The sequence below is a fragment of the Ilyonectria robusta genome, assembly GCF_021365365.1.
Source record: "Ilyonectria robusta strain PMI_751 chromosome Unknown BGZ61scaffold_4, whole genome shotgun sequence".
Taxonomy (NCBI): Eukaryota; Fungi; Ascomycota; class Sordariomycetes; order Hypocreales; family Nectriaceae; genus Ilyonectria; species Ilyonectria robusta.
In genome coordinates, this window is record NW_025764438.1 from 2,556,195 (window position 1) to 2,583,435 (window position 27,241).

At 49.6% G+C, this 27,241-nt stretch overlaps 10 protein-coding genes across 10 annotated transcripts; 6 read left to right on the forward strand and 4 right to left on the reverse strand.

Annotated features, from left to right (window-relative positions):
• Positions 1 to 8: 8 nt before the first annotated feature.
• Positions 9 to 773, reverse strand: BGZ61DRAFT_491557 (uncharacterized protein; the record flags this gene model as incomplete). The annotated part of the gene is made up of 2 exons (XM_046250446.1): positions 9 to 506; positions 558 to 773. 2 exons carry the CDS (start codon positions 771 to 773, stop codon positions 9 to 11), a joined length of 714 nt encoding a protein of 237 aa, XP_046108928.1.
• A 1,932-nt stretch (positions 774 to 2,705) lies between these two features.
• On the forward strand, positions 2,706 to 7,679 carry BGZ61DRAFT_344722 (ABC-2 type transporter-domain-containing protein; the record flags this gene model as incomplete). Its single annotated transcript, XM_046239726.1, has 11 exons — positions 2,706 to 3,267; positions 3,330 to 3,781; positions 3,837 to 3,939; positions 3,987 to 4,474; positions 4,531 to 5,126; positions 5,181 to 5,541; positions 5,600 to 6,170; positions 6,227 to 6,594; positions 6,656 to 6,842; positions 6,899 to 7,169; positions 7,244 to 7,679. The coding sequence occupies 11 exons, from the start codon at positions 2,706 to 2,708 to the stop codon at positions 7,677 to 7,679; spliced, it is 4,395 nt and encodes a 1,464-aa protein (XP_046108929.1).
• Positions 7,680 to 7,942: 263 nt separating this feature from the next.
• On the reverse strand, positions 7,943 to 8,800 carry BGZ61DRAFT_445844 (uncharacterized protein). The gene is made up of 2 exons (XM_046245138.1): positions 8,420 to 8,800; positions 7,943 to 8,353 (listed from the first exon to the last, which is right to left on the reverse strand). Exons 1-2 carry the CDS (start codon positions 8,754 to 8,756, stop codon positions 8,022 to 8,024), a joined length of 669 nt encoding a protein of 222 aa, XP_046108930.1. The 5' UTR covers positions 8,757 to 8,800; the 3' UTR covers positions 7,943 to 8,021.
• Positions 8,801 to 10,564: 1,764 nt separating this feature from the next.
• Positions 10,565 to 11,681, reverse strand: BGZ61DRAFT_566473 (uncharacterized protein; the record flags this gene model as incomplete). Its single annotated transcript, XM_046255928.1, has 2 exons — positions 10,565 to 10,929; positions 10,979 to 11,681. 2 exons carry the CDS (start codon positions 11,679 to 11,681, stop codon positions 10,580 to 10,582), a joined length of 1,053 nt encoding a protein of 350 aa, XP_046108931.1. The 3' UTR covers positions 10,565 to 10,579.
• A 645-nt stretch (positions 11,682 to 12,326) lies between these two features.
• On the forward strand, positions 12,327 to 13,165 carry BGZ61DRAFT_345352 (uncharacterized protein; the record flags this gene model as incomplete). Its single annotated transcript, XM_046239781.1, has 2 exons — positions 12,327 to 12,567; positions 12,618 to 13,165. The coding sequence occupies 2 exons, from the start codon at positions 12,327 to 12,329 to the stop codon at positions 13,163 to 13,165; spliced, it is 789 nt and encodes a 262-aa protein (XP_046108932.1).
• Positions 13,166 to 16,061: 2,896 nt separating this feature from the next.
• On the forward strand, positions 16,062 to 18,019 carry BGZ61DRAFT_445845 (uncharacterized protein). Its single transcript, XM_046245139.1, has 3 exons — positions 16,062 to 16,897; positions 16,962 to 17,582; positions 17,645 to 18,019. The coding sequence occupies exons 1-3, from the start codon at positions 16,239 to 16,241 to the stop codon at positions 17,922 to 17,924; spliced, it is 1,560 nt and encodes a 519-aa protein (XP_046108933.1). The 5' UTR covers positions 16,062 to 16,238; the 3' UTR covers positions 17,925 to 18,019.
• Positions 18,020 to 18,303: 284 nt separating this feature from the next.
• Positions 18,304 to 20,178, forward strand: BGZ61DRAFT_445846 (pyridoxal phosphate-dependent transferase). Its single transcript, XM_046245140.1, has 3 exons — positions 18,304 to 19,704; positions 19,759 to 19,864; positions 19,913 to 20,178. Exons 1-3 carry the CDS (start codon positions 18,613 to 18,615, stop codon positions 19,981 to 19,983), a joined length of 1,269 nt encoding a protein of 422 aa, XP_046108934.1. The 5' UTR covers positions 18,304 to 18,612; the 3' UTR covers positions 19,984 to 20,178.
• Positions 20,179 to 20,713: 535 nt separating this feature from the next.
• BGZ61DRAFT_343904 (major facilitator superfamily domain-containing protein) lies at positions 20,714 to 22,395 on the forward strand (the record flags this gene model as incomplete). The annotated part of the gene is made up of 2 exons (XM_046239646.1): positions 20,714 to 20,818; positions 20,884 to 22,395. The coding sequence occupies 2 exons, from the start codon at positions 20,714 to 20,716 to the stop codon at positions 22,393 to 22,395; spliced, it is 1,617 nt and encodes a 538-aa protein (XP_046108935.1).
• A 1,434-nt stretch (positions 22,396 to 23,829) lies between these two features.
• Positions 23,830 to 25,911, forward strand: BGZ61DRAFT_566488 (ASST-domain-containing protein; the record flags this gene model as incomplete). The annotated part of the gene is made up of 3 exons (XM_046255929.1): positions 23,830 to 24,522; positions 24,689 to 25,345; positions 25,397 to 25,911. 3 exons carry the CDS (start codon positions 23,830 to 23,832, stop codon positions 25,589 to 25,591), a joined length of 1,545 nt encoding a protein of 514 aa, XP_046108936.1. The 3' UTR covers positions 25,592 to 25,911.
• BGZ61DRAFT_384762 (uncharacterized protein) lies at positions 25,558 to 27,240 on the reverse strand. The gene is made up of 4 exons (XM_046242709.1): positions 26,933 to 27,240; positions 26,804 to 26,871; positions 26,314 to 26,752; positions 25,558 to 26,266 (listed from the first exon to the last, which is right to left on the reverse strand). The coding sequence occupies exons 1-4, from the start codon at positions 27,207 to 27,209 to the stop codon at positions 25,803 to 25,805; spliced, it is 1,248 nt and encodes a 415-aa protein (XP_046108937.1). The 5' UTR covers positions 27,210 to 27,240; the 3' UTR covers positions 25,558 to 25,802.
• Between the last annotated feature and the right edge of the window lies 1 nt (position 27,241).

Sequence of the window (27,241 nt, forward strand, 5' to 3'; positions counted from 1 at the left end):
GCACTCGCCTACTGCTGGGTACTGTAACTGTCCGAGTTCCTGCGTCCATCACAGGTGTCCGAAGTCAGCTGTCCATCAAAGACGCCCGAACTCAGCTGCTCCTCAGAGTTGGCCGTATTCCGCCGAAAGACGCGTGACGTCCACAGACGTAACCTGCTTTGGCGCTTATCCAGCTTGGCCCTGTTAACAAGCCACCATTGAAGAGTCATGGCCGCCATGGCGCTGTTCCATATAAACCCTACCATCATCCCTACCGAGAATGACAACGAGGTGGATATGATGCTCGTTCCACAAAGGGTCATGACTCCAAAGTCATCAATACCATCGGGCAAAGCAAACCCCGATATAAGGAGCACGGCCTGGCAGAGAAATATGTCAAAGTATCTAATGATCTTCCGTATCCGGTACCATCGCCTATCCATGTAGCGCCACGACCGGAAACGCCTCTCGATAAAGTACAGACCGATTGCGAACGTCGAGAGAACCGCAGTGACCAGTCCGATGATCTGTTAAAGCAATAATTAGCGTCATAGCTGCAATTGCAACGCGCTGCTTACCCCGTGTTCCGTTCGGAAATGGTCTGACAATCCCATGCCAACCACGCCGCACGCCATGCCAATGGCAACAAACGGTAGAAAGAAGACCACGTAAAGGATGATCTGCCATTTTTCAATTCTTGTTTTGAGCAACGGTCGCTCTATCAGTTCGCAGAGAACTATCAAGGACGACAAGACGAGGATGATTGGATATACGACGAAGAAAGCAAGAGTCATACATCCCACTGTTTGGTCAGGCATGTTCAGTCTGGGACGGGGGATTAACTTACAGTGTATGCTGGTCATCAGAATCAAGAGAAACTCTGACACTGTATTGACGTGGTATGTGTTTTTCGGGAAATCGATTGAATAGGTGTTGCCAGAGCTGGTAATATTGACTGGGCATGTTGGAACTGACAAGCCAGCGATCTGGGACGCGGAGATATTTGTTTCGAGCATGTCCTTTAGCCCAGCGACACCCTTCTTGAGCCAGCAATTGGAGTTTCCCGTCACGGCGTCTATCTTTTTTTGCAAAAAGTCGGTGACATACAGCTCGTTGAATGGACTCCTGAAGCAGTCTAGTCCATCTTGTTCGTCCTCTGACCTTGGCACATGGGGCCATTGCGAACTCCGGATTGACAATAGCCCTGGGGTGTCGGTGCGAGGCTCTGCATGAGGTGTATCTGGTTGCGCGGCAGGCACTATTTCATGGTTCTGGTTGACGGGCAGAACATCGGTCTTGACCACCAATCTGCGGTGACTGAAGTCGAGATTCCGATCTAGGCTTCCGCCAATCTGGATCGCAATTGAGATTGAGGGGACACATGCCAGAAACAGCAAGTGGTAGATTCGAGACGACATAACGCTGGCGTGTTTTGTGGTCTGATGACGGAGGATCTGACTATCTGCCTAGGAAAGGGCTACTGCTAACTAAGTAATAACATCTTGGTCCGCGGGAATGTCGGCAAATACGAGACAGGGGCTGAGTCTCAGGATTACGCACAGATTCGTTCAGCCATGTTTTGAGTTCAAGCGTTGAAGTGAGACGGGCGTCCGCGGACCTCCGATGAATTAATTAGATACTAAATGCGGAGTGGGATTTGAAGTCTTAGGTCTATTTACAGGGGGCAAGATGCTTATCCAAGATTGCCGTGAAATCTCACTCAAGTGCCGAGGAATTTAGCGTCTCCTAGCCCATTTTTCACTCTTGTGCCTCCTTATCGGAGATGCAAATATCGATCGTTTTGCGGGTAAGAGTGGAAATCTAGAGACAATACCTTCTTGAACTTAGGGTTTTACAGTACCTTGACATGATAATATTTTACACTGGTCTCTGTGTTGATGGGTTGGCTTGGCAGCTGAGAATATCATCACGATATAGGGTATCTAGGGCGGCAGGTCGTTAAGACAACTATAGATGATCTTTGAGATCCCTGAGAAGTTGTATACACAATACACTGCACACACCATGTAGGGTAAGTAATCCCACAGCCGCACCGCTAGCCTGAGCCCGGCGGAGGTAGACTGCCAAGGGACACAAGCAGTACGAAATAAGCATCACGAAAGTTCAAATTCTTGGCCTTCCCGTTGGGCTAACCATAGACCACCCCGCTTGATTAATTCGCATTGCCGTGTTTCCGGATCGACTGCGCGGCACTTTCACAACTACGTCACTGGCAATTACGGAGAGACCGAGCGGGCTGAGCGGCCATGCTCGTATTGTATTAGCTTAGCGGTTTGGTGGCGCAGTTTCCGAGAAAGTGGGCCGTGAGTCCGAATTATGCGAGCTCGGTAGCCCGCGGACGTCGAGCGGCCGAGTTGACGATTTGCAAAGCGTGTTTATTGGTGATGGGAATCAGGATTAATAGGAAGCTATAGAATGTAGTCGTGTTGTAGCATTGGTGATAATTCATTTTAAACCGTCTTATCATCACACCGTTCCATCTTAACAGCTCCCGATTCCCTCTTCAAGGCCTCGTCGCCACCCCATCCGTATTATCAACACTTTCACAGCTGAGGATGCATACCGAAAAAGAAATAGAACCGTCAAATTCGGCGTCTCAAACAACTTGGGCCTCTGGAGAACGGCCGCCGGCGTCCTTACAACTACCGCCCCTTTCGCTTGAAAACGATACGGAGAGCACTGGTCGTAACTCTTCCGAAGACACCATGACCGAGAATATCAGCCATCACGCCCCCAATTGCCACCGGAGCCAAACCTACGAGCGTGCCGAGGCTATGGGGCCTGACTTGGTACAGCTTACCCAGCGTATTACCGCCAACTCCAACATTGTTGGAGGCAATGCGAACGCCCTAGCTCCACTCAGCGGCAGCGAACTGGACCCCCATTCTCCTATATTTGACGCAGTCGCCTGGGTGAAAGCATTTATGGCACTGATTCAATCTGATCCCGAAGCACCGCCGACCCGGAAAAGTGGAGTGTCCTTCCGTGATCTGAGTGCCTTCGGATACTCGCTGGGCTCTGATTACCAGAAGGATGTTGGCAACGTCTGGCTTTCTCTGCTCTCTTCCATTCGTAACTTGGTCGGGATGAACAGCAGCCGCCGCCGAAGAATAGACATCCTCCGAGATTTGGAAGGCCTTGTTGAAGATGGCGAGATGTGCATCGTGCTTGGTCCCCCCGGGTCTGGGTGCTCGACCTTTCTCAGGACGATATCTGGCGAGGCGGACGGCGTTAGCATCAGCCCCGACTCTTACTTGAACTTCCGAGGTATGCAGGATATCCTGAATTTGCGGCTCTTTCTCCGATGTCAACGCTAATACCAATCAAAGGCATCGATACTCGTTACATGCACAACTGGTTCTGTCGCGACGTGCTTTATAATGCCGAAGTCGATACTCATTTACCACATCTCACCGTTGGCGACACTTTAACATTCGCGGCTCGCGCAGCGGCTACGAACTATACACCAAGAGGTTTGTCAAAAGAAGAGGCTAGCGATATGGTCCGAGACGTTGTGATGGCCACGTTTGGCATCTCCCACACCGCGAAGACACGAGTGGGCGATGACTATGTTCGTGGAGTCAGCGGCGGGGAACGGAAGCGCGTTAGTATCGCCGAGGCAACGCTCACAGGTGCAAAGGTTCAATGCTGGGACAATGCTACCCGTGGTCTCGACAGCGGAAACGCAATTAATTTCTGTGACGCGCTGCGAGTTCAAGCGGATCTGATGGATATTACATCCATCGTCGCCATGTACCAGGCTCCCGAGTCAGCGTATCAAGTAAGTAGTTACATGGCGTTACCCTCTGAATTTATGGCGCTGACGACAAGGCAAGCTGTTCGATAAGGTCTTGGTCCTCTACGAAGGACGACAGATCTATTTCGGACATACTCAGGAGGCCAGGCAGTACTTTGAGGATTTGGGCTTTGAATGTAAGGGTTCCTTTCTACCCATCGCTGTGTTACTTCTAACTAACCACTCCCAGGCCCTGATAAACAGACTACGCCAGACTTTCTGACGTCGATGACAAGCCCCGAAGAGCGCCGAGTCAAACCAGGATTCCAGCCCTTGCCCCCACGGACTCCAGATGAATTCGCGCAGCGGTGGAAGCAAAGCCTCCAACGCGATCTCCTGCTACAAGAGCTTGAAACGTACGAAAAGTCCCACCCTCCGGTCCAGCGCCTCGATGAGTTTTCCCAATCGCGGCTGGGAGAGAGGAGCAAGATGCAACGCCTCAAGTCTCCTTACTCGCTTTCATACTTGGAGCAGATCCGGATCGTCCTCTGGCGCAGCGTCCAGAGACTGAAGGGCGACCCGGCGTTTACCATTGCGCAGCTGCTCTTCAACCTGACCATGGCTTTGATCCTTGGAAGCATGTTTTACAACCTCAAGCCGGATACGTCAAGCTTCTACTACCGCGGCGGTCTCATGTTTTTCAGCTTGCTTTTTAATGCTTTCTCAAGCCAGCTCGAGGTAGAAGACCTGCTCCCTGTGATGTCTGAAGAATGTGGCTAATCCATGGCATATAGGTCCTAACTCTCTATGCACAGAGGCCAGTTGTCGAAAAACACAAGCGATATGCCCTTTACCACCAATCCGTCGAGGCCATTTCCAGCTATATCATTGACCTTCCCTACAAGACATTAAACATGTTCCTCTTCAACGTCATCATTTACTTCATGGCTGGTCTTAGGAAAGATGCCGGGGCTTTCTTCTTCTTCTGCCTCACAACATACGTCATCACCCTCGTCATGTCCGCTCTCTACCGGACTCTCGCTTCCGTCACCCGCACTTCGGCTCAGGCCATGGTCCCAAGCTCTCTTCTAACAATGGGAGTTATGATCTACACTGGATTCACGATCCCAACGAAGTACATGCCTGGCTGGTCAAGATGGATGAACTACATTAACCCGCTCGCCTACGCTTTCGAAGCCCTGATGGCGAATGAATTCTCCGGGAGGCAGTTCCCATGCGCCCAAATTGTACCGGCTGGGTCGGGGTATGAGGTACTTCCAGTAGACTCGACCATATGCTCCACTGTAGGCGCCCTCCCAGGAACCACCACTGTTGATGGAGATCGCTACCTAGCACTCAGCTTTGAGTACTACAATAAGAACAAGTGGCGGTAGGTTCAAGTGTCTTCTCAGTGGTGTCACAATGCTGATCAAAACTCAACTAGGGACATTGGGATTCTCTTTGCATACCTGGGCTTTTTCTTTATTGCTTATATCGTCGCTGCCGAGTTCGCCAAGCCCCCGAAGACGCAAGGAGAGGTCCTAGTTTTCCGCCGTGGTAAGATCCCTTCGGCCGTTTCCATGGGCGAAAAGCAACAAGACCCCGAGTCACCCCCACTCAGCAGGCCGGCTGGTGCTCAAAAGACGGAAGCCAATACGAAACCTGAGCAAGATATACCTGGCGAGCAGAAGCCTGTGTTTCACTGGCAAAATCTCTGCTACGATATCAAGATCAAAGGGCAGCCACGTCGGATCCTTGACAACGTTGACGGCTGGGTCAAACCTGGAACCTGTACTGCCTTGATGGTAAGTTCGCCGGTCACCGATCAATGGACTAAGAAGCCGTAGGCTAACTTGGAGATAGGGTGCATCCGGAGCAGGAAAGACGACATTGCTAGACACGCTGGCCACCCGTGTCACCATGGGTTTCATCTCTGGCGATACACTGATCGACGGCAAGCCCACAGACGCTTCCTTCCAGCATCGCGTTGGATACGTCCAGCAACAGGACATACATCTTGATACCATGACAGTGAGAGAAGCTTTAGTATTCAGCGCAATCCTGCGACAGTCGGCCGAGATCTCCAAGCAAGACAAACTCGCCTACGTCGATCATGTTATTGAAATGCTTAGTATGCAAGAGTTCGCCGATGCCATCATCGGTACTCCAGGCAGCGGGCTTAATGTCGAACAGCGCAAGCGGTTAACAATTGGCGTTGAACTGGCCGCTCGTCCCCAGCTTCTTGTTTTCTTGGATGAGCCGACATCTGGTCTCGACTCCCAAACATCGTGGGCCATATGCGATCTTATCCAAACACTTGTCAATAGTGGGCAAGCCGTCCTCTGTACGATCCACCAGCCCTCCGCCATGCTCTTCCAACGATTCGATCGACTGCTGCTGCTACAACCTGGTGGCAAGACTGTATACTTTGGTGGTATGTCGGCCTAACGAAACTTATTATTCCGTAGAGCATGCTGACACGCGTGGCAGAACTCGGGCCCAATTCATCAACCTTGATCAGCTATCTAGAGCGCAACGGAGCGCCCAAGTGCCCAGCCAACGCCAATCCCGCTGAATGGATGTTGGAATCCACGTCACCAGGCAAGGGATCGTTGGAGTGGTTTGACATTTGGCGCTCTTCGCCTGAGTACAAGGAAGTACAGGCCGAGCTCCAGAGACTTCGCGATCGCTCCAACTCGCCTCAACCGGGTACTAACGACCAGGTGGATGCATCTCAACATCAGGAATTCGTTGCTCCTATCACTGTTCAGTCGTGGGAGGTCTTGAAGCGAACTGCCGCCCACTACTGGAGATCTCCTACTTATATCTATTCGAAAGCATCACTCGCTATCTTCTCAGTAAGTAAAATACATGCCTTCCCACTTATCCAGCACCACGATTTTAACAGAAACTCTTTAGTCACTATACATCGGCTTCAGCTTCAGCGCCAAGAACAGTCTTCAGGGCTTACAAAACCAACTCTATGCTTTTTTCATGTTTCTAGTGCTTTTCGGCAATCTCAACGAGCAGATTATGCCCTTCTTTATCCCCCAGCGCGCTATCTATGAGGTCCGCGAGCGAACTTCAAAGATTTACAGGTGGCAAAGTAAGTGCTATATGAACCTTGCAAACTTCCACTGCCCATACTAACCAAAGCTTCAGCATATCTCCTCGCCAACGTCGTTGTTGAGATAGCCTGGAATACCGTCTTGGCTGCCGTGGTGTTCTTTTGCTGGTACTATCCTGTCGGCTTCCAGGCCAATACCACTGGTGATGATGCTGCGAGTCGCGGCTTGCTCGGCTTCTTGTTCCTCTGGCAATTCTTTCTCTTTACCAGTACTTTCTCTCATCTCGTCATCATTATTTTCGACACGCCCGATCTCGCTGGCACTCTCGCCAGCTTAATGTGGATGCTTTGCATATCCTTTTGCGGGTGAGTCTACTCCTATTTGGGTCAAGAGTCTTCACAATAAGACTAGAGGAGACAAGTGGCTAATCGTACCGCAGTGTGGGTGTTAAACGTGTGGACCTACCAGCCATCTGGCGCGACTTCATGTATCATGTATCGCCAGCAACCTATTTGGTGAGCGGCGTGATGTCAACATGTATCCACGGCAGCAAGGTGGTTTGCTCGTCCAACGAAGAGTTGCAGGTAGCGCCGCCTACGAACATGTCTTGCCTCGAGTTTCTGGGCCCGTATGCCTCTACCGCTGGCGGACATCTGCTCAACCCTGCCGCAGTGGATACTTGTAGATATTGCCCGATGTCGAACACTGACCAGTTTCTCGCGACCTTCAACATCGACTACGCGGATCGTTGGCGCAATTTTGGGCTGCTATGGGTGTACATCGGCTTCAATGTGGCCGCCACAGTGGCCATCTACTGGCTCTTCAGAGTCCCCAAAAGCGCTGGCATGAAACAAGTCTCTGCAAAGTCTGGATAGACGAAGTGAGATTCATAGCCTACCCTAGGCTGGCTCTGCCATGTATTATTATCTTCCTTTTTTCCTTTCTTTCTTTATCTTGTAAGAGAAATGTTGTTGCAAAATTATAATTATAGAAGCGGTTTAGGGTAGCCATGATGTAGGGTGCTGAAAGCTATCGGTAAGGGAATGGGGTTGATGCTGTATATATAATACTAAATATCTGACTAGGAGGAAAAATGTATACTGATTGCTACTGTAATAGAAAGGTTGATATACTAGGTAGTAATTAATCGCACTAAAGAAGTGGTATCATAAGGGTTGGATTGATGTTTAACTCTAGGGCTACAGCTCTTTATGACCCTAAATAAGGGCGAGAACCGCACTGAGAATGACGAGGGCCATACTCATGCTGAGAGTAGATGCAGCGTCTGCTTTATCGTCATTTGAGGTGCTATCGCCAGTTGCCGTGCTAGAGTCACTTGAAGTGCTGGTTGCCGATGAGAAACTACCAGACGAAGAACTCTCGTCCGAAGAATCACTTGAAGAGGCACTTGCAGAGGCACTTGAAGAGTCACCCCCAGAACCGTTACCAGTGGTATCGTCGCAACTGCTTGCCGATAAGCATACCATGCCGTTCTCGCAATAATCGCCCGTTACGTCGGAACAACAATTGTTGTCGCTTGAGATACAGCCTGCAAGGTGGGAGAGTAAGTTGCATGTCCAACATAAGGATAATATCGTGGTTTTAGGTCACTTACCGCCTCCACAAATCGACTCGCCGCTGCCGCAATCGGGCAGAGAGCTACCACCACCGCTGCTAGAGCTATCATCGATGCACGTGTCTGATGTTGTGCAGGTTGTGCCGGCCTCGCAGTAGATTCCGACGGTAACATCGCAGCACATGGCGTCGGAGGGAATGCAAACGTCGGCGCACACTTGGCCATCGCAGCTATCCTGGCGAGAGAGAAGCTTGTACCCGACTGATTTGGCGACAAGGGCTGGGGTTCGGCCGAGAGCAAGCGTGGCTGGGATCTCAAACTGGAGAGATTCGCCCGCGTTTAATAGGAGCAGAAGAGAGGTCGTAAGGAGCTTCATGGTGGTGGTTGGACGCTCAGTTCAAGCGAGAAGACAGAAGACTATGTACAAGCAAGATGATAGATTTACTGAAGAACAGAGAGGGGGCTTGGCTCTTTAATGTATCCGAGGGAGAGGCACTCGGCCTTGCCAGCTGAATGTGGGTAGAGGGGACCTTAGTGGCACGATTCAGATTGGGAAACAGCCACATTCAACACTCATTGTGGGTAATTGGCTGGATCGGGGGTGTTATGTTCATAGAAGCCTTCGGAGCCGAGCCTAAAGTATGGTTATCTGGCTAGTCTGGACTAAGACAAACTAGTGAAATATCGAACGCCGCTATTTACCAATATTTCTCCCTTGGGCGGCATAGCGTAGGCATTCTCAGTGATCCTAGTCATGAAGCCCCATTATTCTCCCCCTTAGCGTTGATAACTGAGTCTCGACTGCCTTGGTCCGACGATCCAGCGCTTGATATTGACGGGCGTTACGGTGTGCTAACCTCGTTTCGGTTCGGATTTTTTTATAGCTGAGCTTTTCATTGATCACATCTAGCGAGGCGAACGCGGGCTCCAGTAGTTAATCTCTCATGTGACTGAATACGATCATCCGCGGACTCTGTTTCACCGGAACTTCCGGGTGGCCGCAAAGCACTAGTGAAGAGGCCCACGTGGATGCATCCTATTGAAGTCGAGACACTGGTCCAGGAGCACCTCCCAGAGGGAATCTTCAGCCATAGTAGTGCCGAGTTCCGGTCCATTACCCTCAGATCTAACATTTTAGCGCTACGTCCACTTCGGCAAGCAGGGCGAGCCAATCCATGCCTGCAGTCGCTGAGGTGTCGCCACCAGCTGATAAAGAGGTTTCTTTGACTCTACCAAGCCAGCTGTAGTCATATTCGGTGCGGACAACGCTGATGCCTTACGCGTTGAACATACTTTTTTGGGGAATCACCCAAGAGCACGTTGGGATTTATAACAGCCGGATTAACTCTCATTTGGCGACTCGCTCATACAAGGGAGACGACATCCTAAAGTGGGACCCCACAGTAATAAAAGCCTGTTACTTTGGGTGTTTTTGGGCCTGTTCCTGTTGTAATTCCTGAATAAATCACCGACAAAATGGAATTCCGTCACCTAGACAAGGCTGGTGACGGAGTTACTAGTACAGACCAGAAGACAACATGTAGCCCCTTGGGGTAGCAGAGCGAAATCGCAGCGAGGTTTTTATCCTATAGCTTTATAGCTGTAAGGTTTTTCCTCGCTGATTTAGCTAGAAGGAGTTCTATAAGCCCAGATATAGGTAAGATAGCGTATACAAAATAAGTAAATATAAATGGAATTCTGTTATAGGCGAGTTTTGACATAGGCCAATCACAACACCAGTAAAATGGAGGTTATAAAGTTATTGGTTCTAGAACCACGAAATAGAGGCATGTAAACACCATTAGGGAGGTTCAAAACAATAAGAGAAATTTTGTATAGCAAGTATAAAACTGGCTTCAATATAGCTACACGAGCCACGGTCGACGCGGGAAGTTTTTGAGGCTCAATAGTCACCGTCAATATTATTATTTTGAATCATATTATAAGCCTTTTAAACAAAAGCATATAATCATGAAACACACCAGATCAAGAACACCCACAAGGGGAATCACAATACAGACTAAATACCCAGCCATTTAAAGGTCAGCAGTTTACTCAGACAGACTAAGGTTTCTAGTCCAACTGGTTACCTTTTGCAATACCTCAATGGCCCTATTACAATACCTCAATGGCCCTATTACATATAATTAAAAGAAATACCCAGTTACAATTTTAATTCTAATTCTCCAGATCACACGCCTAAGCATCAAGCGGCAAAAATAGTACCCCACCCTTATTATATTTAGCCCGGCATCCATTGCTCTCAGCATACATCTGTATGACTTCTGGGATTACGCTGTAGGCCGCTCTTAGATATGCATCTCGGGCTTCTACAGCACTTTGAAGCGCCTGCTGCACGTCGGTTGCTATACCTTTAGTCGTCGATGTCAAGCTTGGGTAATCCTCGTGCCAGTGCTCCCATTCTTTAGGTCGATTCAGCGCCTTCCTTATGTTTGTAAGCTCCTTTTCTCCCTTCACCGTACCCAGGTACTTCAGCACTGTGTCTCGGAACGTTTGTTCACAGGCGTTAAGCTTGAGACCAACGTCCGCTTCGTATGTTAGTTAATTAGTACGCCTGTTCTTGAAAGGAAGACTTACGAAAGCCGGTGGAAGGTATGTCATCTTTATAATCTTCAATGGCGATTCTGATACTGGTAATAGCGTTATTGAGCTCCGCGGCTCTCTCTGGATCTGGAAATTTCGAGGAGCGATATCTCCACTGGTCCAAAAAGCTGCGAAGTATGTTGCTTGTTTCGATAGATGACAACCGCTTCTCCCCTTCTCGGAGACTCTGGAGCAGAAGGTTCACACTCTGCTGCACATCATTGAGGAAAGAATCGGACATCTGGGATGCCAACGAGGTTGTTGATGTCTGCGAGCTCACAGAGGCCCACGAAATTGATGTTGAATCGCTATCGGCCTCGCTGCGCGCGTATCTCCACGGCGATGTAGATGGATTGTCATCATGCACCCCATTTGCACGATTCAAGGAAGGGGCATCATTGCCCTCTTTCCGATCTCGGTCTTTCATCTTCTGCATAATAAAATGCTTCAAATCGTTGCTTGGCTGAGTCAAGATCCTTATATCCCTTTCTGTCCGACGCTGCATAATGTCTAGAAGGAATTGCCGGCAGCAGCGCTTGGCCCAATCTGTGAGATCTATTGGGGTGTGGTCATCTGTCGCGTCCTCAACATCCATAATACCTCTTCCCGATGAAGAGACCATTAGAGGAGCCGGTCGTTGATGCGGCCGGCGGTTGGTCTTTTTGAACAGGCTGTGATGAGGTCGCCATCTCAACATCTTGCTCCTCGGCTTGCTGGCCAGGAGCTTTCAAGAGATTCTGCTGATGTTCCGAGGCAGTATCAGCGAGAGTCAGAGTGACTGAAAAGATAAGATAAGAATTAATCCGGGATTGAAGTTAGGGCGATGAGCGAAAGGACGCTGACCTGACGGAATAGAACGTACCTATATATAGGTACCCAACGCGACATCACATATAATACATAATTTATTACGCTTGGGGCCAAGCCTAAAGGGCACCCTTGTTAAGATACATCATCCCTTCATACTAATTTGCCATGGCACCACAGGAGCCCGTACCCGCAACATTATATCTCTCAATCAACACGTTGGCCATGCCCAGCCTGGCAAAGAGGGTGCAGGTTCCTTGGCTGTGGTTGGTCCGGTGGAGTAAGTTCCAACCCTATCACATGGCCATTCGGGCAGTAATATGAGCGTTTAACCACGCGGCGGCATATGAGGGCAGTTATCATACGTAGCATGGCGCCACAGGGCCTCAATATCCCAATTGGGTAACGTGCCATGCGGCGATGATAAAGCATTACATTACCTGAGGCATCCCTTTAACATGCTCACTCATCCCCTGGACCGGATTCATTTTCTTCCTGTCAGTTGTAGCTAAGCTCACCTGAATAAACAAGAAAAATGGTTGACGTTGCGACTGGAGCCCTCGAAAATGAAGACCTGAAGGATGCCGAGTTGTTCAACTATGTCGACACCTCACGAACTGAAGAGGAAACTTTCCATTTCCTCGGATTCGAGTTCCTTCACCGTTTGAACATCGTCCGAATCCAAAACGAGCTCATTGAAATGAGAGAAGGCATTTCAGGCACTCGGGGACGAGGTTATGACAAAGGGAAGCTAAACGAACTGCTTAATGATTACAGTAAGGAGCCAAGATTCAAGCAGATTGTTTCAAAGCTCTAAAAACTCAAGCAACGGCACTCAGGAACTATAACTATATCCGTGAATCCAATCGGATTCACAGCGAGACCACGGAGCGGAGGAAACAGCGTCTCAAGCTCAAGTTTCCCTCTATGACGACGACCTACCAGCATACCCGCCCATTCGAGTCTCACTACTACTACCTACACGATAACGCCAAGAATCCAGCACCAGATGTCCTTCGCGATAAACTCAGACACTGGCTCCCGCCTCAGCTCTCTTACTCTGCCCAGGAACGCCTATACCGTAGCAAGGAGTTCGACGAAGGGAAGCCACCGGCCGAGATCTCTCCCTTCGTGGACAATCTGGTTCGGCTATCGGTTGCACTCGTCGCAGTGGTAGTGCTTGTTGCGCCGATGTGTATCATGTCTGTGCATCCGTCGCCGACGAAGAGTCTCATCACGTCGTCAGTGTTTATGATTATATTTGCGTGCGCCCTTTCGTTTGGGGTTAAGAGCTCGAACATCGAGACGTTAGTAGCGACTGCTACTTACTCGGCTGTGCTTGTTGTGTTTGTTGGGACAAATTCTTCGTCATAAGGTAGATCTAGTCAATCGGTTAACGCTAGGGTTGGGAAATTAGTTAGTTAGCTTTAAGACACTGACTGCAACATCCCTGTGGTGCTAGGACGTATTGGTGTAGGCTTAAGTATCCAGAGCTGATGAATCGGCGTTGTAGAGAGGGATCTGCTTGCCTACTTCCCCCCCACTCCTCATAACTTCGCCTCTCGCTGCTTCCACATGCCACTACTTCCCGGGGTACTCCTTACGGCCATAACCCATCGGCTTCTTGTCCCGATCTGTCTCTATAAGCTAGTTGTGGTCGTCTGCACTTCAAACAATGATAAACTCAGAAAATTGAGGTTTCACGGAGCAAGTTCCCTGGCTCTGGCATCAAAAGCCGGTCTCTTTCGTGCTACCACTGACCCAAACATAGCCATGACTCTTTGGGTGATATACGCAGAAACTGAGGGGGGGGGAAGCGGCATGAGCATTGACGAATGATAGAGTGACATATTGCGGTGCAGCTAACTAAGACAACAGGGGGTACGGACGACAAAGTGCACAGCTATTTTAGTGCCGCTGCAGGTTATAAAATCAGGCAGAAGCAGTCCAAGGCCTTCCCAGTGATATTTATTGAGAAATTCCATAATTCTTTGACTTGGGCCGTCTTGGCTGCACCCAGTGAACCAATTCAGTACAATACGTAGTATATTTTCTCTTTTCGCGAGGATAGAGACAACAAGAGCAATCCAATCGGTTTTACCCAGGACGGCCTGGTCTTGGCAATAATGTCTCGTGAGCCGCTGGCGGAATGTGCTATGTATGCTGTCGACGACCCATTGCTCGCCTCATCTAACACCTGACAGTGTCATGCCGTGATCCCACAATACTGCTTAGCTGACAGCCTCCAACAAGAATCTACCTAACTGCAACTGACATATATCTTTGTCTCTCCCTCGCAAGGAAGCGAGTTGCCGAGCGAAACGTACGTCTTTTAAGCTTGGGTTTTGCTAAGCTATTGTTTGTGAGTTTCTCGAAATAATCATCAGATGCCTACTGCTCCCGTAGACCCTTCAGTAAATGATCGGCTGCATGCATTTTGAGGCATTACTAGCTAGGTATATAAAAGTAAGCCCACTGGCTTTAGCTGATCTGGCCTGCTAATGTAATAATCGCTCGGTAACTGGGACCAGCTGGTAATCGCGTAAATTCTTCAACCCATACTACTTGGTTGCGGCCTGTCGGATAAGCTAATCCATAGGGATTTTTGCATGAGGCTGAAGACCGAATTTCCATTACCGCCAACGTAATGGTGGAGGAGTCTTCTTTGCGGACCCAAATAGGGTCGTTTGATCACTGACCACCGCCTGAGCCTCCCTCAAACGTACTCTAATTGACTACGTGCCCCTGCAACCTTCCAGTAAGCCACCTCAGCTCGACCAAGGCACTGTGCAGTTCGGACGGCAAAGTGCATAACTATTTTGGTGTTGCTGTAGGTTTGAGTATTGGGCACAATGGGTCAATGTATTTGCGGCAACGTTAGTTGGGAAAGTACTGCATCTTGCTTGTTTATCTGCGTTGGCTGCAGCCGGTAGACAAGCAACTTATATGTCTTGGTGTTGTGTGAGGCAAGACAGGAAGCTTGGTCCGAATCGCCTCTAGGCGCTCGGGGTGTGATGGGCAAGCAGCTCGACAAGGCCAGCGGTATATAAGCGTATCGTAGCTAAACCTCGGTAGGCTGTACTCAAGGAACAACAGCCGGCCAACCCAGATCAGGGCTGTGAGATCCTGGGCGTAGTCGTATGCGTTGCGGTACGCCAAGGGCGATGGGTGAACACCCAAAACGACTGCAAAGTGTACGATAGTAGTGGCTCCATCTTGGCTCTTGTAGGTCCAGAATACCTTGCGGAAGGCGGAAGGCGGCCTGACTCGCCGTGAAGTCCCGGACATAGCCAGGTTGCATCGCCTCGTCATCGCCATCGCCCTAAGACCTATCGCCTTTATGCTCTTCCTTATTGCTGTCGTTATCGCTTCGATCACCTGTGTAGTTGCTGTCGCTATTATTATCGCTGTGAAAGAAGTTGAAGAGAAACAACTCGCGAAAGAGATCTTGGATTTAGTGTGATAAGATTACGAAACATATTTCGTTGGAGATATCCATTAATTAATAATGAGGTTGCTGAGGGTTATCATCGGATTATGTTGCATCTAGCAGATGGATAAGATCATGTGTGTGAGAAGCTCTTGCTATTCTTCCTATCTAATTGAGGTCTGCTAGGTCAGTCTTATAGATAAAGATGACCTCGGATGACCTCGGACGGCCGAGAGGCTCCGGATGGTCCGGAGTCTTTGGCTTCAGCTAGCTATAGGAAAAATCAAGGAAAAGCTAGGACTATCATGAGATCGGTGACGAGGCCGATGACGAGGCAGGTGGCGATGGACGCCTATGATGAAGGAAGAAAGCTTCAATAGCATGATACATCCGGAATCCGATACCCCGATATATGTGACAGATTATTCAGCTACCTAGTTCTGTGCGACGTGAGCGCGTGGGATGAATCAGGGATTCAATATTTGACCCCGACAAGGAGCCAAAATGCACCAAAGCAAACTAGTCCTCAGTCTCAGCAGGCCAACTATTATTTTCTTGCTGATTGTTCAACGCTAGTGAGGCATTTGCCAGACATTAGGAGGTGTTCTGCCATGTATGACCGCCTTGTGCGACAAGGGTCCAGAGGAATCTCACCTTTCATGTTCATTTCGAGTAACTGATGGATCCGTTGCGGTCAAATTGATCCATGCAATTGTGTCAAATTGATGATGATAATGATGACGATCTTTTCTTGTGCCGGTCATCCGGGTCGACCGGAAGAGGGGATATCAGACTCTCATTCTGGCTAGGGTCAGGATATCAATCTATCAGAGGTTTTGTAATACAGGGTCACTTTGTAACAGTAGCGCATTCTCATACAACAATCACACGTAAGCGCAAAGCAATTCCCTCACTAGCCAAAGTCCAAGTTATCTCAAACTTCCCAGTTCGAGTCCTTGAGATCGCTTTATCTACCTTGAATAAATCGAGACTTTTCAATTTCCCACCCTCTCCGACATGGGCAATCGCCTTTTACACCCTGTCGCGGTGCTGCTTGCACTCGCAGCGGCACTGGTGGCCCTGTGGCCATCTTTGATGTCAAAACCAGCCCCCGAACAAATTCGCGGAAAAAACAACACAATCCTCTTCGTTACAAGTGAGCTACATGGCCTGGCCAATGTTCACCTCGCCACAGCATACGCTCTTCTCGAGTCACATCCGGATGCAAAGGTTCACTACGCCTCGTTCCCCAGGTTCGCCAGGAGGGTCAAGCGGGCGTCTGCCCAGGCCCGCAAGCTTATCCCAGAAGCACCAGAGATCGCTTTCCACGCCCTAGATGGCCGAAGCTATGCCGAGGCCTCACCCTTGACGCAGATTTCCAGCAGTGAAAAAATGGTTCACGCTCCCGGTCTGAAGTCTGCAGAGGGGTTTTGTCGTATTATGAAGAACGGTCTATCGCCATGGCCCGCAGATGAATACTATGACATGTACTTGTCGATAAGGAAAATCATTGAAGAGGTAGACCCTGCAGTTGTGGTTTTGGATATGGTTTTTAACCCGGCAGTCGACGCCACCCGAGATATGCACCGAGCTCACGTCATCCTCACGCCAAATGCTCTCACAGGCATTGCACCGGCTGTACAACCGGGCCATAAAGTGCTTTGGAAATATCCTGCGTAAGACCTCTACGACATTCATTTTCCTCTGACGTTGAATGTAGTTTAACAATCACTGATGTAGGATGGGATCCGGTTATCCATTTCCTGTTCCGTGGAGTCTCATTCCCGCAAATATATACTTGAATTTTCAAACTTTCCGCTGCGTGCTTTCAACCATTGGCGCTGGCGGTCGAAAGGCAGCCTTAAAGAGCATGGGAATACAGAAGCCTCTCGACGTTTTGGGTTTGTACAAGCCAGATGTCCCGTGGATCACTCAGACATTACCAGGCGCACACTTCCCGTTAGACAATATTCCACCGAATGTTGTTTGCGCAGGCCCCATCAACCTGGCTGATGTTGGAAATGAGCGGGAAGAGGGAAGTGACCTTTTAGACTGGGTCAAGAGGGCTCCGACGATGATGATCGCCCTTGGTTCCCACTACCAGTACACTGAACAACGAGCTCGAGTGATGGTGGACGCGATCCAACAAGTTCTTGGACAAACTGATATACAGGTGCTATGGAAAGTAGTATTGCCTGATGTAATAGACGATAGCTTTCTGCACAGTGCGAAGGCATCATCGTCAGGTCGCTTCAGGACTGAGAAGTGGCTGGACGTAGAGCCTCCATCACTGCTCCTAACGGACACAATGGTAGCGTCGGTTCACCATGGCGGTTCTGGGTGTTTCCATGACGCTCTTGCGTGAGTATATTCCCATTAGGAGGTTGACTGGCTCAGGCTGATTGAATTGGTATCACAAACAGCGCCGGTGTCCCGCAGATAATTCTTCCTCTCTGGATTGATTTGTACGACTTCGCACAGCTCGTCGACTATCTCGGCATTGGTACGTGGGCATGTCAGGATACAAGCCCCGAGTGGACAGCGGAATGCCTTGCCGGCGCTTTCCTCAAGATTTTGGACAGTGGCAGGATGGGTGCCGATATAAAGCGAAGGGCAAGGGAGTTTGGGGAGCAAGCTCAAGAACAATCCGGTCGCTCTATTGCCGCGGAACAAGTGGCCAAGCTAGCGGCTTTAGGCTACTAGCAAGTAATTATGTCCAGGATGACAAGCTGCGAAGGTTGACTGTTAATGTCCTGTACTTGAAATGCACGGCATGCCTATCTAGCAGGAAAAACAACCCAGTTATTACTCTCCCAACGATTTGCAGCACTCACGAAGAAGATTGTACAGTTGTCTGTTTGGTCTAATAACATACCAATAACTACCTCTATCCACGCTTGTTCAAGTTCCTATATGTAACGGATCCTACCCCATGCTCTGACCTGTTGACTGTTGACTCGGATGGTTCGTTTATTGACCCACATGATTCCCCACTGTCGGAATATGATCGATAGTGACACCATGGAAAGACAACGGAAAACGTCCGAGAAGACCGCTTTTAACCGAAAGAAGGCGGCGGTCAATTGATTCAAGCGACAAAAAGCGTCGACTCCACGCAACTAGTGGGTACGCCACCGATAGCGGAGCCATGGTTGAAATTTTTGAAGTTAAGGATGCTTCGTTCCACATTCTAATTCTTTCTATTAGGCTGTCAGTATCAATTGAGATCCTCAGTTTCACTTCTCTGACTATACGACCGCGACGTTGAGCAATCTGAGAATCACCACTGCTAGTTGATGGTCCAAAACACATCGACCATCTTAGCCCAACAATTGATCCGCCTCAGCTGCTGAAAATTACCACGCCATCATCTCAACCGCAACTTCCGAAGATGGGCTCTATTCCGACCGGACGCTTTTCCTCCTTACCAAAGGTTGAAAAGGATGAGGTTTTTGCCTTGCTCGGGCAGTTTCGTGCGGATACGTTTCCAGATCGAGTCAACCTTGGTGCAGGTGTCTACTGCTCCGATGAAGGCAAGTCATGGCCTCTAGAAGTCGTTGGAAGGATAGAGAAGAGCATGCATGAACAGCACGACATCACCCGCCACGATTATATCCCCATTGAGGGAGACGACCGATTCCTGAATGCCGCTAGGGACTTGGTGTTCTCATCTACCTTTCCCTCTCCGCCCGGCGAGCAACAATCAGATCCCCGAGTTGTTTCTGTGCAAACCATTTCCGGTACAGGCGCCAACCATGTCGGTGCTCGATTCCTTGCTGATCATTTGCAACCCCGTTGTGTATGGGTTTCCGATCCGACTTGGGCCAATCACCATGTCATCTGGGAATCTGTTGGCGTTACTCCGCGTACATACCCGTACTACAACAAAGCCGACTGCACTCTCAACTTCACTGCTATGATGGACGTTTTGGAGAGAGAGTCCCAAGCCGGCGATGTCATCCTGCTGCACGCTTGCGCACACAACCCGACAGGCTTGGACCCAACTCGAGACCAATGGATCGCGATAGCAGATCTTTGTTATCGAAAGCAACTCTTCCCGTTCCTTGATAATGCCTACCAGGGCTTCGCATCAGGAGACCCGGTTCAAGATTCGTGGGCAATCCGCTACTTTCATCAATACCAGCCACCCATGGAGATGTGTGTTGCTCAATCATTCTCAAAGAGTTTTGGTCTCTACGGGCAAAGAGCTGGAGCCTTTCACCTAGTCTTAAATGACACCTCAAAAATTACCAAGGACAGGGTCCTAGGGAACCTGGCCCAGCTAATTCGCGGCGAATACTCAGTAGCACCGAGGTACGGATCTACCATAGTCCGCACCATCCTCGAGAGCGAATCCCTGTCGAATGAGTGGTTAGCCGAACTGCAGTTGATGAGCAGTCGTATACGATCAATGAGAGTTGCCCTCTATGAAGAACTATGCCGTCTTGGTACTCCGGGGTCATGGGTGCATATAACTGAGCAGGTGCGACATTGCCGTCATGCTTCTTGATCTGGAAAACGCTGATTTTTGGAATAGATTGGCATGTTTTCGTATACAGGCCTTACCCCGGTGGAGGTAGATGTTCTGCGGAAGCAATACCACATCTACCTGCTGTCTTCTGGACGAGCATCAATCGCAGGATGTAAGCAAAATTCTAAGTTGACATGGAATAGCTGCTAATATTTACCAGTGAACTCTAAGAACGTAAAATATGTCGCGGCTGCTATCAGCGCTGTGCGAACCAAGTCGCATTCGAACTGATCACATGAGGGGGTTTGAGATACCAAATGGGATTGATGGGGGATAAAAACTGTGTGGTGAAAGGCTAGTCCAGGCTTTGCCATGCCCGATGATGGTTATCGGAGTGGGAATACCAGGGCTCCAAGTAGCAGTGTGAGATTTTAGACATCTACATTACTCCTTATCAATTGCCAATTTAACAATAACAGCCTCAAAGTCGTCCACTTTTTGCGGAACGGTTAATCGAGACACAATGGACCAGATTGAAGTCCTGGATACTTGTGGTTCGTGGAAAACAAGAAACACGTCATCAATGAGCTGGCACTTGCATCACTCGATTAGACGGATTAACTTGCTTCTCACATTCGGAGCACCGGATGACGAGCCGTAGGACCGCGAAATGTTACGTTCCAGGGACCGGTGTATACCAAAGAGCGAGCAGGAGATGAGACGCTGTTTCTTACCCAAGCTGATTATAATAGGCAAATAATAAGCACAGTTTCGGTCGTGAGTCATTCCCCGAGCAACGGCCAATCGTTGCCGAATCGGGTAAATCCCCCCAGCTCCGAGTACAGAGAACACTGAGCCCCAAGCATGAAGACTTAAAAGACGTGGAAAACTCTCTGGAAATACTAGGACTATTCCAAAATGCAAGATACCTCCTCCACGCGTTCTCTCTATCCTCCCCTTCATGGTCAAAATGTCTGAACAAGTCTCGGCTGAGGATCCGGCCACCCCTGGCCGTACCCAAATGGACACTACCGAGAAGAAGGAGGATGGCCCTGAGTATCCCGACCTCTATAAACGAGTCATTATTATGGTTTCTCTTTACCTGGCCATGTTCTTGATAATTCTTGTAAATCTCCCCCCTTGACCTTGTCCATGACAACTGTCCTACCGAGCTGCCACTAACATCACAAGGACGGAAACGTCCTCTCGACAGCCATCCCCCGAATAACTGACGAATTCGACTCAATTAGCGACATTGGCTGGTACGGCTCCGCCTACCTCCTCACCACCTGCACGTTCCAGCTCCTGATGGGTAAAATCTACAAGTTCTACCCGGCCAAGCCCGTCTTCCTCGCTGGCATCACCATCTTCGAGATAGGTTCCGCCATCTGCGGCGCGGCCCCCAACTCCAAGGCTTTAATCGTCGGCCGCGCGGTTGCCGGTCTGGGCTCGTCGGGGTTGTTCTCTGGGGTCATGGTTATCATGTTCAATACCATCCCACTGCAGGAACGGCCGATTTGGCAGGGAGGTATTGGTGGAGTGTTAACACTTGGCTCCGTCATCGGTCCCCTCCTCGGTGGTGTCTTTACTGACAAGGTCACTTGGCGATGGTGCTTCTACATCAACCTACCCGTTGGTGCCGTCTCCATCCTCGTCGCCATCTTCGTCGTGAAGCTCCCCAAGCAGACGCTTGACAAGCCTGCCGACGGCTGGACTGGCAAGTTCAAGCAGCTCGATCCCATCGGCAATTTTTGCTTCTTCCCTGGCGTTGTGTGTCTGATCTTGGCTCTGCAATGGGGAGGCACCACCTATCCTTGGAGCGATGCTCGCATCATCGTTCTTATCGTCATATGTGTCGTCATGGTTGTTGCTTTTATCGGCATCCAGATCTGGAAGCAGGAGGACGGCAGCATCCCTCCCCGCCTAGTAAAGCAGCGCAGCATTGCTGCGGCGACATTCTATTCCTTCTTCAATGGCGGAGGCATGATGATTATATCTTATTACCTTCCCATCTGGTTCCAGGCCATCAAGAATGTCAACGCCACCAAGTCGGGCATCATGCTGCTCCCTCTGATTTTGTCAACCATCATCGGCACCATCTCCTCTGGAATCATCATCTCCAGGACGGGATACAACACTCCCTTCTTCCTCCTAAGCTCTGTAATGATGCCTATCGGTGCTGGCCTAATATCGACCTTTACGCCCACCACTGGCGCCGGTAAATGGATCAGCTACCAGATCATCCTGGGCATAGGCTTCGGCTTCGGCGTGCAGCAGCCGATGAACGTTGTTCAGACCATCCTCGACCGGGCTGACATTGCAACGGGCTCCGCACTCGTCACATTTGTGCGTTTCCTTGCCTCGGCCGTTTTCCTGCCTGTCGCCCAGAACATCTTCCTCAACACCCTTGTCAAAAAGCTCACCAATCTACCTGGAATCGACCCCAAGACCGTCACTGGTGGTGGTGCTACCGAGCTCAGGAGCTTAGTTTCCAGCGACGACCTCAAGACGTTGCTGGCTGACTACAACGTGGCCATCAGGAACGTGTCGTTTCTGGCGATTGCCACATGTGCCATCACCATACTCGGTAGCGTATTCGTAGAATGGCACAATTTGAAAGACCACGAGAAAGAACAGGAGGGCAGTGCCAGCACGGCCGAACAGGGGAAGTCTGAGGTCGAGTCCAGTGCAACTCAAAGCTAATGTTCGGGAGAGAACCTTGGCAAATGGGCTCGTTTCGAGGCACAGCATCTGAGACGACAGAGAACGGGTGGTTTCCAATAATATCTCTATCTGGTAGAAAGATCAAAATTCTGCAAGTTAGTACAAAGGCATCAGTTCTCAAATTTTTACAACGTTTATTATTGTTTTTGAGTCTTCGGGGCCGATGATCCAACGGATGGTCCAAGGGTTGCCACAACCTCTGATTTACTTTTCGCCCATCTCCTTTGAAGATCCTGACTACGTACCATGGGACCAGATGCTACTTACTTTTTTAGAGTCGGCAATTATTCCAGAAGACAGCTCTTTTGACAGAGTGGCATTTGTTGTGTCAGTTGCCCCAGAGCGGTAGTTGATTTGTCTGGTGATTATCCTGGAGCGTGCACGCCACCCGGCGCACTCCAACTATACCATGAGAGGAGATCTTAACTGAGTGTCTTCATTCTAGTTATAAAATGCTTCGCAATCTTTGATCCGTGCCAACGCGTGTCTTTATCGCCTGCATTTGGGCGGGAGAGATTTTGTTCAAGTCTGCTATGCGTTTGCCAGGCGAAGCCACCTGGAGTTGCGACGGAACGCGCGTCCCAATGCGAAACGCGAAGCTCAGCATTGATATCGTGGCTGAATACAGTAACACCTACCTTCTACTTCGTAAGTCTTGTTTTCACCCTACAATCCATACCTCTTACAGTTAGCCCAATTGGAGATGAATCACAGTGACTTAAGGCTAAAAGACATAGATATTGCATAGGGCTTCAAACGCGTATTCCTCTTCTCGTGCCTGCGCGATCCCCTGTCCCGTTCGCGGATGAGTGGGCCGCGTTGCTCGAGTAGATTACTGACTAGGGACTGATGTGGCATTTTGTGGAGTTCTATGGTAGGGGGCTATTTGCAGGACAAGCCCTCGACACTAATAAGGCTTGTTCATGATTTTCTACTCTAGCTACCATGCTGGCATGTCCTAGGAAAAGCAATACGCTACGAAAGATACAGCTGTACAGGTCTAAAACATGAAAACACCACGGAAGGCAAGGCGGCCATCTCTCGCCCAGTATTGATGCTGCCCCCTGATGCCCCTGGATACGCGTGGACAGTCAAAATGAACATACCATCTCGCTGCAACTGGGCGACGCGTCCTCTCCACATAACACAACCGGTGGCCCACCTGCACCCGTTGAAGATGCGGCCTGTACGTCATCCCTGACAACGATGATCATAGCCGCTCAATAAGGATCGCCCTCCCGAGCCGGGTTGTGTTCCAGTATGGCAATGACGACGCTCCGAGCGACGCCCCGAGATTCACGCCAAGTGTTTCGGCCCATCGGTCACTCTTGACCACCAACAACACGAACCATGGCTTCTTTCGTGATTCTGTTCGCGGCTATCGTGGCATCGTTGCTCACTTTGCTCATGGTTATGGGAGCACGAGAACCGGCTTTCTTCTTCGTGACGGCTGGAACCGCGACGACTGGAACCGCAACGACTGGAACCGCGAAGGCTAGACCTGTGACGACCAAACCAGTTGCAGGATCACTGACAACTGAACCCGTGGGGATTTATGACTTGGACCTGTACAACTCGGGTGCTCTCGGTCAGAACCCCAACCGCACTTTTCACAGCTCCAAGATTGTGGCACCCAAGTTCGGTATCAACATTTGGGATGCAGAGCATCTCAGAGCCCACTCTCTACCCTTTCTATTCCTTACGGCCACGGAACCAGATTCATCTGCCTCGCCTTTCATTCTGAACGCAACTGACTTGAGCCTCGTCTGGGCGGATACAACAACGCACCGCGACGCGGCAATGAACTTCCGACCACAGACCTACCGCGGCGAAAAGTTCTTGTCCTTTTGGGAGGGAATCAACGCCAGTGGTCGCGGGAACGGGGTATGTGTTCTCTACGACCAATCGTATCAGGAGCGATACCGAGTCACGGCCAAGGACCTAGGGTTCGGCGCGGATCTTCACGAGTGCAAGCTCACGCACGACGGGACGGCGCTTATTACAGTCTACAACCTGGTTCAATATAACCTTACCGGCGTGGGGGGGCAGGATTATGACCAGCTCTTGGACTGCTACTTCCAGGAGATCGATGTTGAAACGGGCGATGTCTTATTCTCCTGGGCTGCGAGTGATTGGTTCTCGCCTAAAGACTCCTACGAGCAGTACAAACCAAACTACGATTTCTTTCACCTCAACTCTGTCCAAAAGGTTAGCAGAATCTCTCTGCTTTTCCAGGTCCCCATAGGCCAGTCGCTGACTTTGATATGTACAGGACCGCAACGGCAATTATCTAATCTCGAGTCGACACTTGCATACCATCGCGCTGATTGCGGGAAATGGCACCGAGACGCCTGGAGAGCCAATTTGGAAATTGAATGGGAAACAAAATCAATTTCACGATCTCTCTGGCGGAAATGCTCTCGATTTCTCGTGGCAACATCATGCACGCTTCCGTAACGACGAAGGCACTGAAATTACCCTCTTCGATAACCACCACCCGAGCAACGTTCCTGGGAAAACGGGATGTACTTTATCCTGCAGCAAGGCGATGGCAGTTCGTCTCAATTTCGAAAATATGACGGTCAGCTTGGTCGCCGAGTACGCCCATCCGCAAAGTGTTCAGAGCGGTTCCATGGGTAGCTTCCAAGCCCTCGACGCCGAAGGCGTGGCCAATGGCAATTTAGTCGTCGGCTGGGGCTCCAATCCTGGTGTAACCGAGTACACCCAAGACGGCAAATGTGTCATGGACATACAATTTGGGGCATATTCTCCCGGTTATAAGTTCGGGCACACTGTCTCAAGCTACAGAGCCTTCAAGGGTGATTGGATTGGTCGTCCAACAACCGACCCGGACCTTAGTACCAACTGGGCTGCTCACGAAATTTATGTTAGCTGGAATGGAGCTACAGAGGTCCGATCATGGGCTGTGGTGAGTTTCCATCGATTATGACATAAGGACCATTCTGACTCTAGTCTACAGTATGCCGGTGACAAAGCAAAAAATGATGTTGTTGCTGTGAGGCACAGGAGAAATGTTGCCAAGGATGGATTTGAGACAGCAATTCGTGTCCCGCAACACAGCTGGGTGGAAGTAAGAGGACTAGACATCAATGGCAAAGTCCTTGGATCAACAGGAGTCTGGGAATATAAACGCAATGTAAAAGTTGCTCTATGAAAGATGTCATAAAGACGTTTTACTTACTAGGAAATAGCTATGCGATTTCATTATTAATAAAACACGGGAAATATATTACTGTTCGACAACAAACTCTGTCCCGTTCCAAAATTAGGCGCACCCCTGTTGTTGGACAGTCTATTTCATCAGTAATTACCCAAGCAAAGCACAATAATGATGTCGATACTCAACCGGAATGTTTCCATTACTATCATACTATTTCACCCCCATTCTGACTTGTACTTCCTCTCTGGAGATTGTAATCGCAATGTTGATCTTGAATGGTAATCTCTGATTCTTCTTTCCACTCCACTTTTGTCTGCTGTCGAATGGAAGTGAGAGGGATCTCATCGCCGCTGGAATTGTGACTGCGCGTGTTCGTTCCAATTGAAATAGTCAACCCGCTGTGACCGGGGACGAGCGTCGGTTCTTCCTCTCCGGTTTGGCTGAACAGACTAGCATATGGATCTTTAGTCTTGCTGTTCTTGCTGCTTCTTTTGCCAAAGGTGACAATGTCCTTTCGACCTAGAGAGGCCGAAGCGCTGCTCCCCTTGGTACTAGAGTAAAAGGGTCGAATGAGCAGCTTCATTAGAGGGCCCAAGGTCGGCAAGCAACTGCTAACAATACCACTGCTAATCTCTATAACATTCCACATAGCACCCCTTGCCAAGGAGTCTGTAATTGGTCAGCTTCGGTACCATATTTAGTTGCGCCAAACTCACAAGTCATGTCTTTAGAATCATACAGAAGGTACACCCTGAACCTGTATATGCTTGTAAAGACGACATATGAACCAAGAAGAAAGATGCCTGTGAGAAAAACTTTCTGTACAAAGTTGGTTTGCAGCTTCCATACTTGGGGCATTGGCAAACACAGTATCCCAATGTCGCAAAGAATGTTAGGGACTGACACGCATAGAAAGGTCAAAAACAAGTTAATACAAGTTCCCTCGAGCCATGGCTCCCAGAGCTTGTTTCGAGGAGTGCACTGGAAGATGGCTGCCAAGTTACAGGCGATAGTCCAGGATATGGCAACACTCCCAAGAATGTAGCCACCGACCCGGACGCTTTTAACCGGAAATATTCGGGCATATAGGCATAGAAGCGACAGCTTGAACAGACTGACACTGGTGAGGTACATAATCTCACATCCCAGGAGGGTCTGCAGCCAATTAGAAACACAAAACTTCATGGGAGCATTGATAGAACCTGCCTTGTCAATCCTCTGCCTCTGCTCCAAAGTGAGAGCCCCGGCATGTTTACCAAGGCCCTGTCGAACGACTGTTCTCCAATGCTTAGTACAAACCCACAAATAAGATTAAGGAAATTTTACAGCACTCACCGACAATGTTCATGGCCATATTTCCAATCAGCATTATGACAGAGGCTAATATGAGCCAGTCGTCCCAGCCGTAGCGGTGGCCGAATTTCCAGCGGCAGAAAAATCGAACAGTGACGAAGACGACCGCAATGACGGTGAAAACGATACTCAGGCGAATTGTATGCGGGCCAATGTCATCGGATAGATCGTGTAATTTAGCTGTCTCATGTATCGTCTCCAAATAAGCCGCTTTGGCGGCCGTTTCATTGTACCGCTTGAGAAGAACGGAATCCATCATAAGCCTGAGCTGAGCAGGGAGACGGGGCTCGA

Excerpts from the sequence above, each read along its gene's own strand:
- BGZ61DRAFT_445844 (XM_046245138.1), bottom strand. The coding sequence starts at position 8,756 with ATGAAGCTCCTTACGACCTCTCTTCTGCTCCTATTAAACGCGGGCGAA. Across the intron at positions 8,354-8,419 it reads CGAGTCGATTTGTGGAGGCG|GCTGTATCTCAAGCGACAAC; the intron begins GTAAGTGACCTA and ends CCCACCTTGCAG.
- BGZ61DRAFT_445845 (XM_046245139.1), top strand. The coding sequence starts at position 16,239 with ATGGGCAATCGCCTTTTACACCCTGTCGCGGTGCTGCTTGCACTCGCA. Across the intron at positions 16,898-16,961 it reads GTGCTTTGGAAATATCCTGC|GATGGGATCCGGTTATCCAT; the intron begins GTAAGACCTCTA and ends TCACTGATGTAG. Across the intron at positions 17,583-17,644 it reads TGTTTCCATGACGCTCTTGC|CGCCGGTGTCCCGCAGATAA; the intron begins GTGAGTATATTC and ends TATCACAAACAG.
- BGZ61DRAFT_445846 (XM_046245140.1), top strand. The coding sequence starts at position 18,613 with ATGGGCTCTATTCCGACCGGACGCTTTTCCTCCTTACCAAAGGTTGAA. Across the intron at positions 19,705-19,758 it reads GGGTGCATATAACTGAGCAG|ATTGGCATGTTTTCGTATAC; the intron begins GTGCGACATTGC and ends TTTTTGGAATAG. Across the intron at positions 19,865-19,912 it reads ACGAGCATCAATCGCAGGAT|TGAACTCTAAGAACGTAAAA; the intron begins GTAAGCAAAATT and ends AATATTTACCAG.
- BGZ61DRAFT_384762 (XM_046242709.1), bottom strand. The coding sequence starts at position 27,209 with ATGATGGATTCCGTTCTTCTCAAGCGGTACAATGAAACGGCCGCCAAA. Across the intron at positions 26,872-26,932 it reads TATGGCCATGAACATTGTCG|TCGTTCGACAGGGCCTTGGT; the intron begins GTGAGTGCTGTA and ends ATTGGAGAACAG. Across the intron at positions 26,267-26,313 it reads TGATTCTAAAGACATGACTT|ACTCCTTGGCAAGGGGTGCT; the intron begins GTGAGTTTGGCG and ends GACCAATTACAG.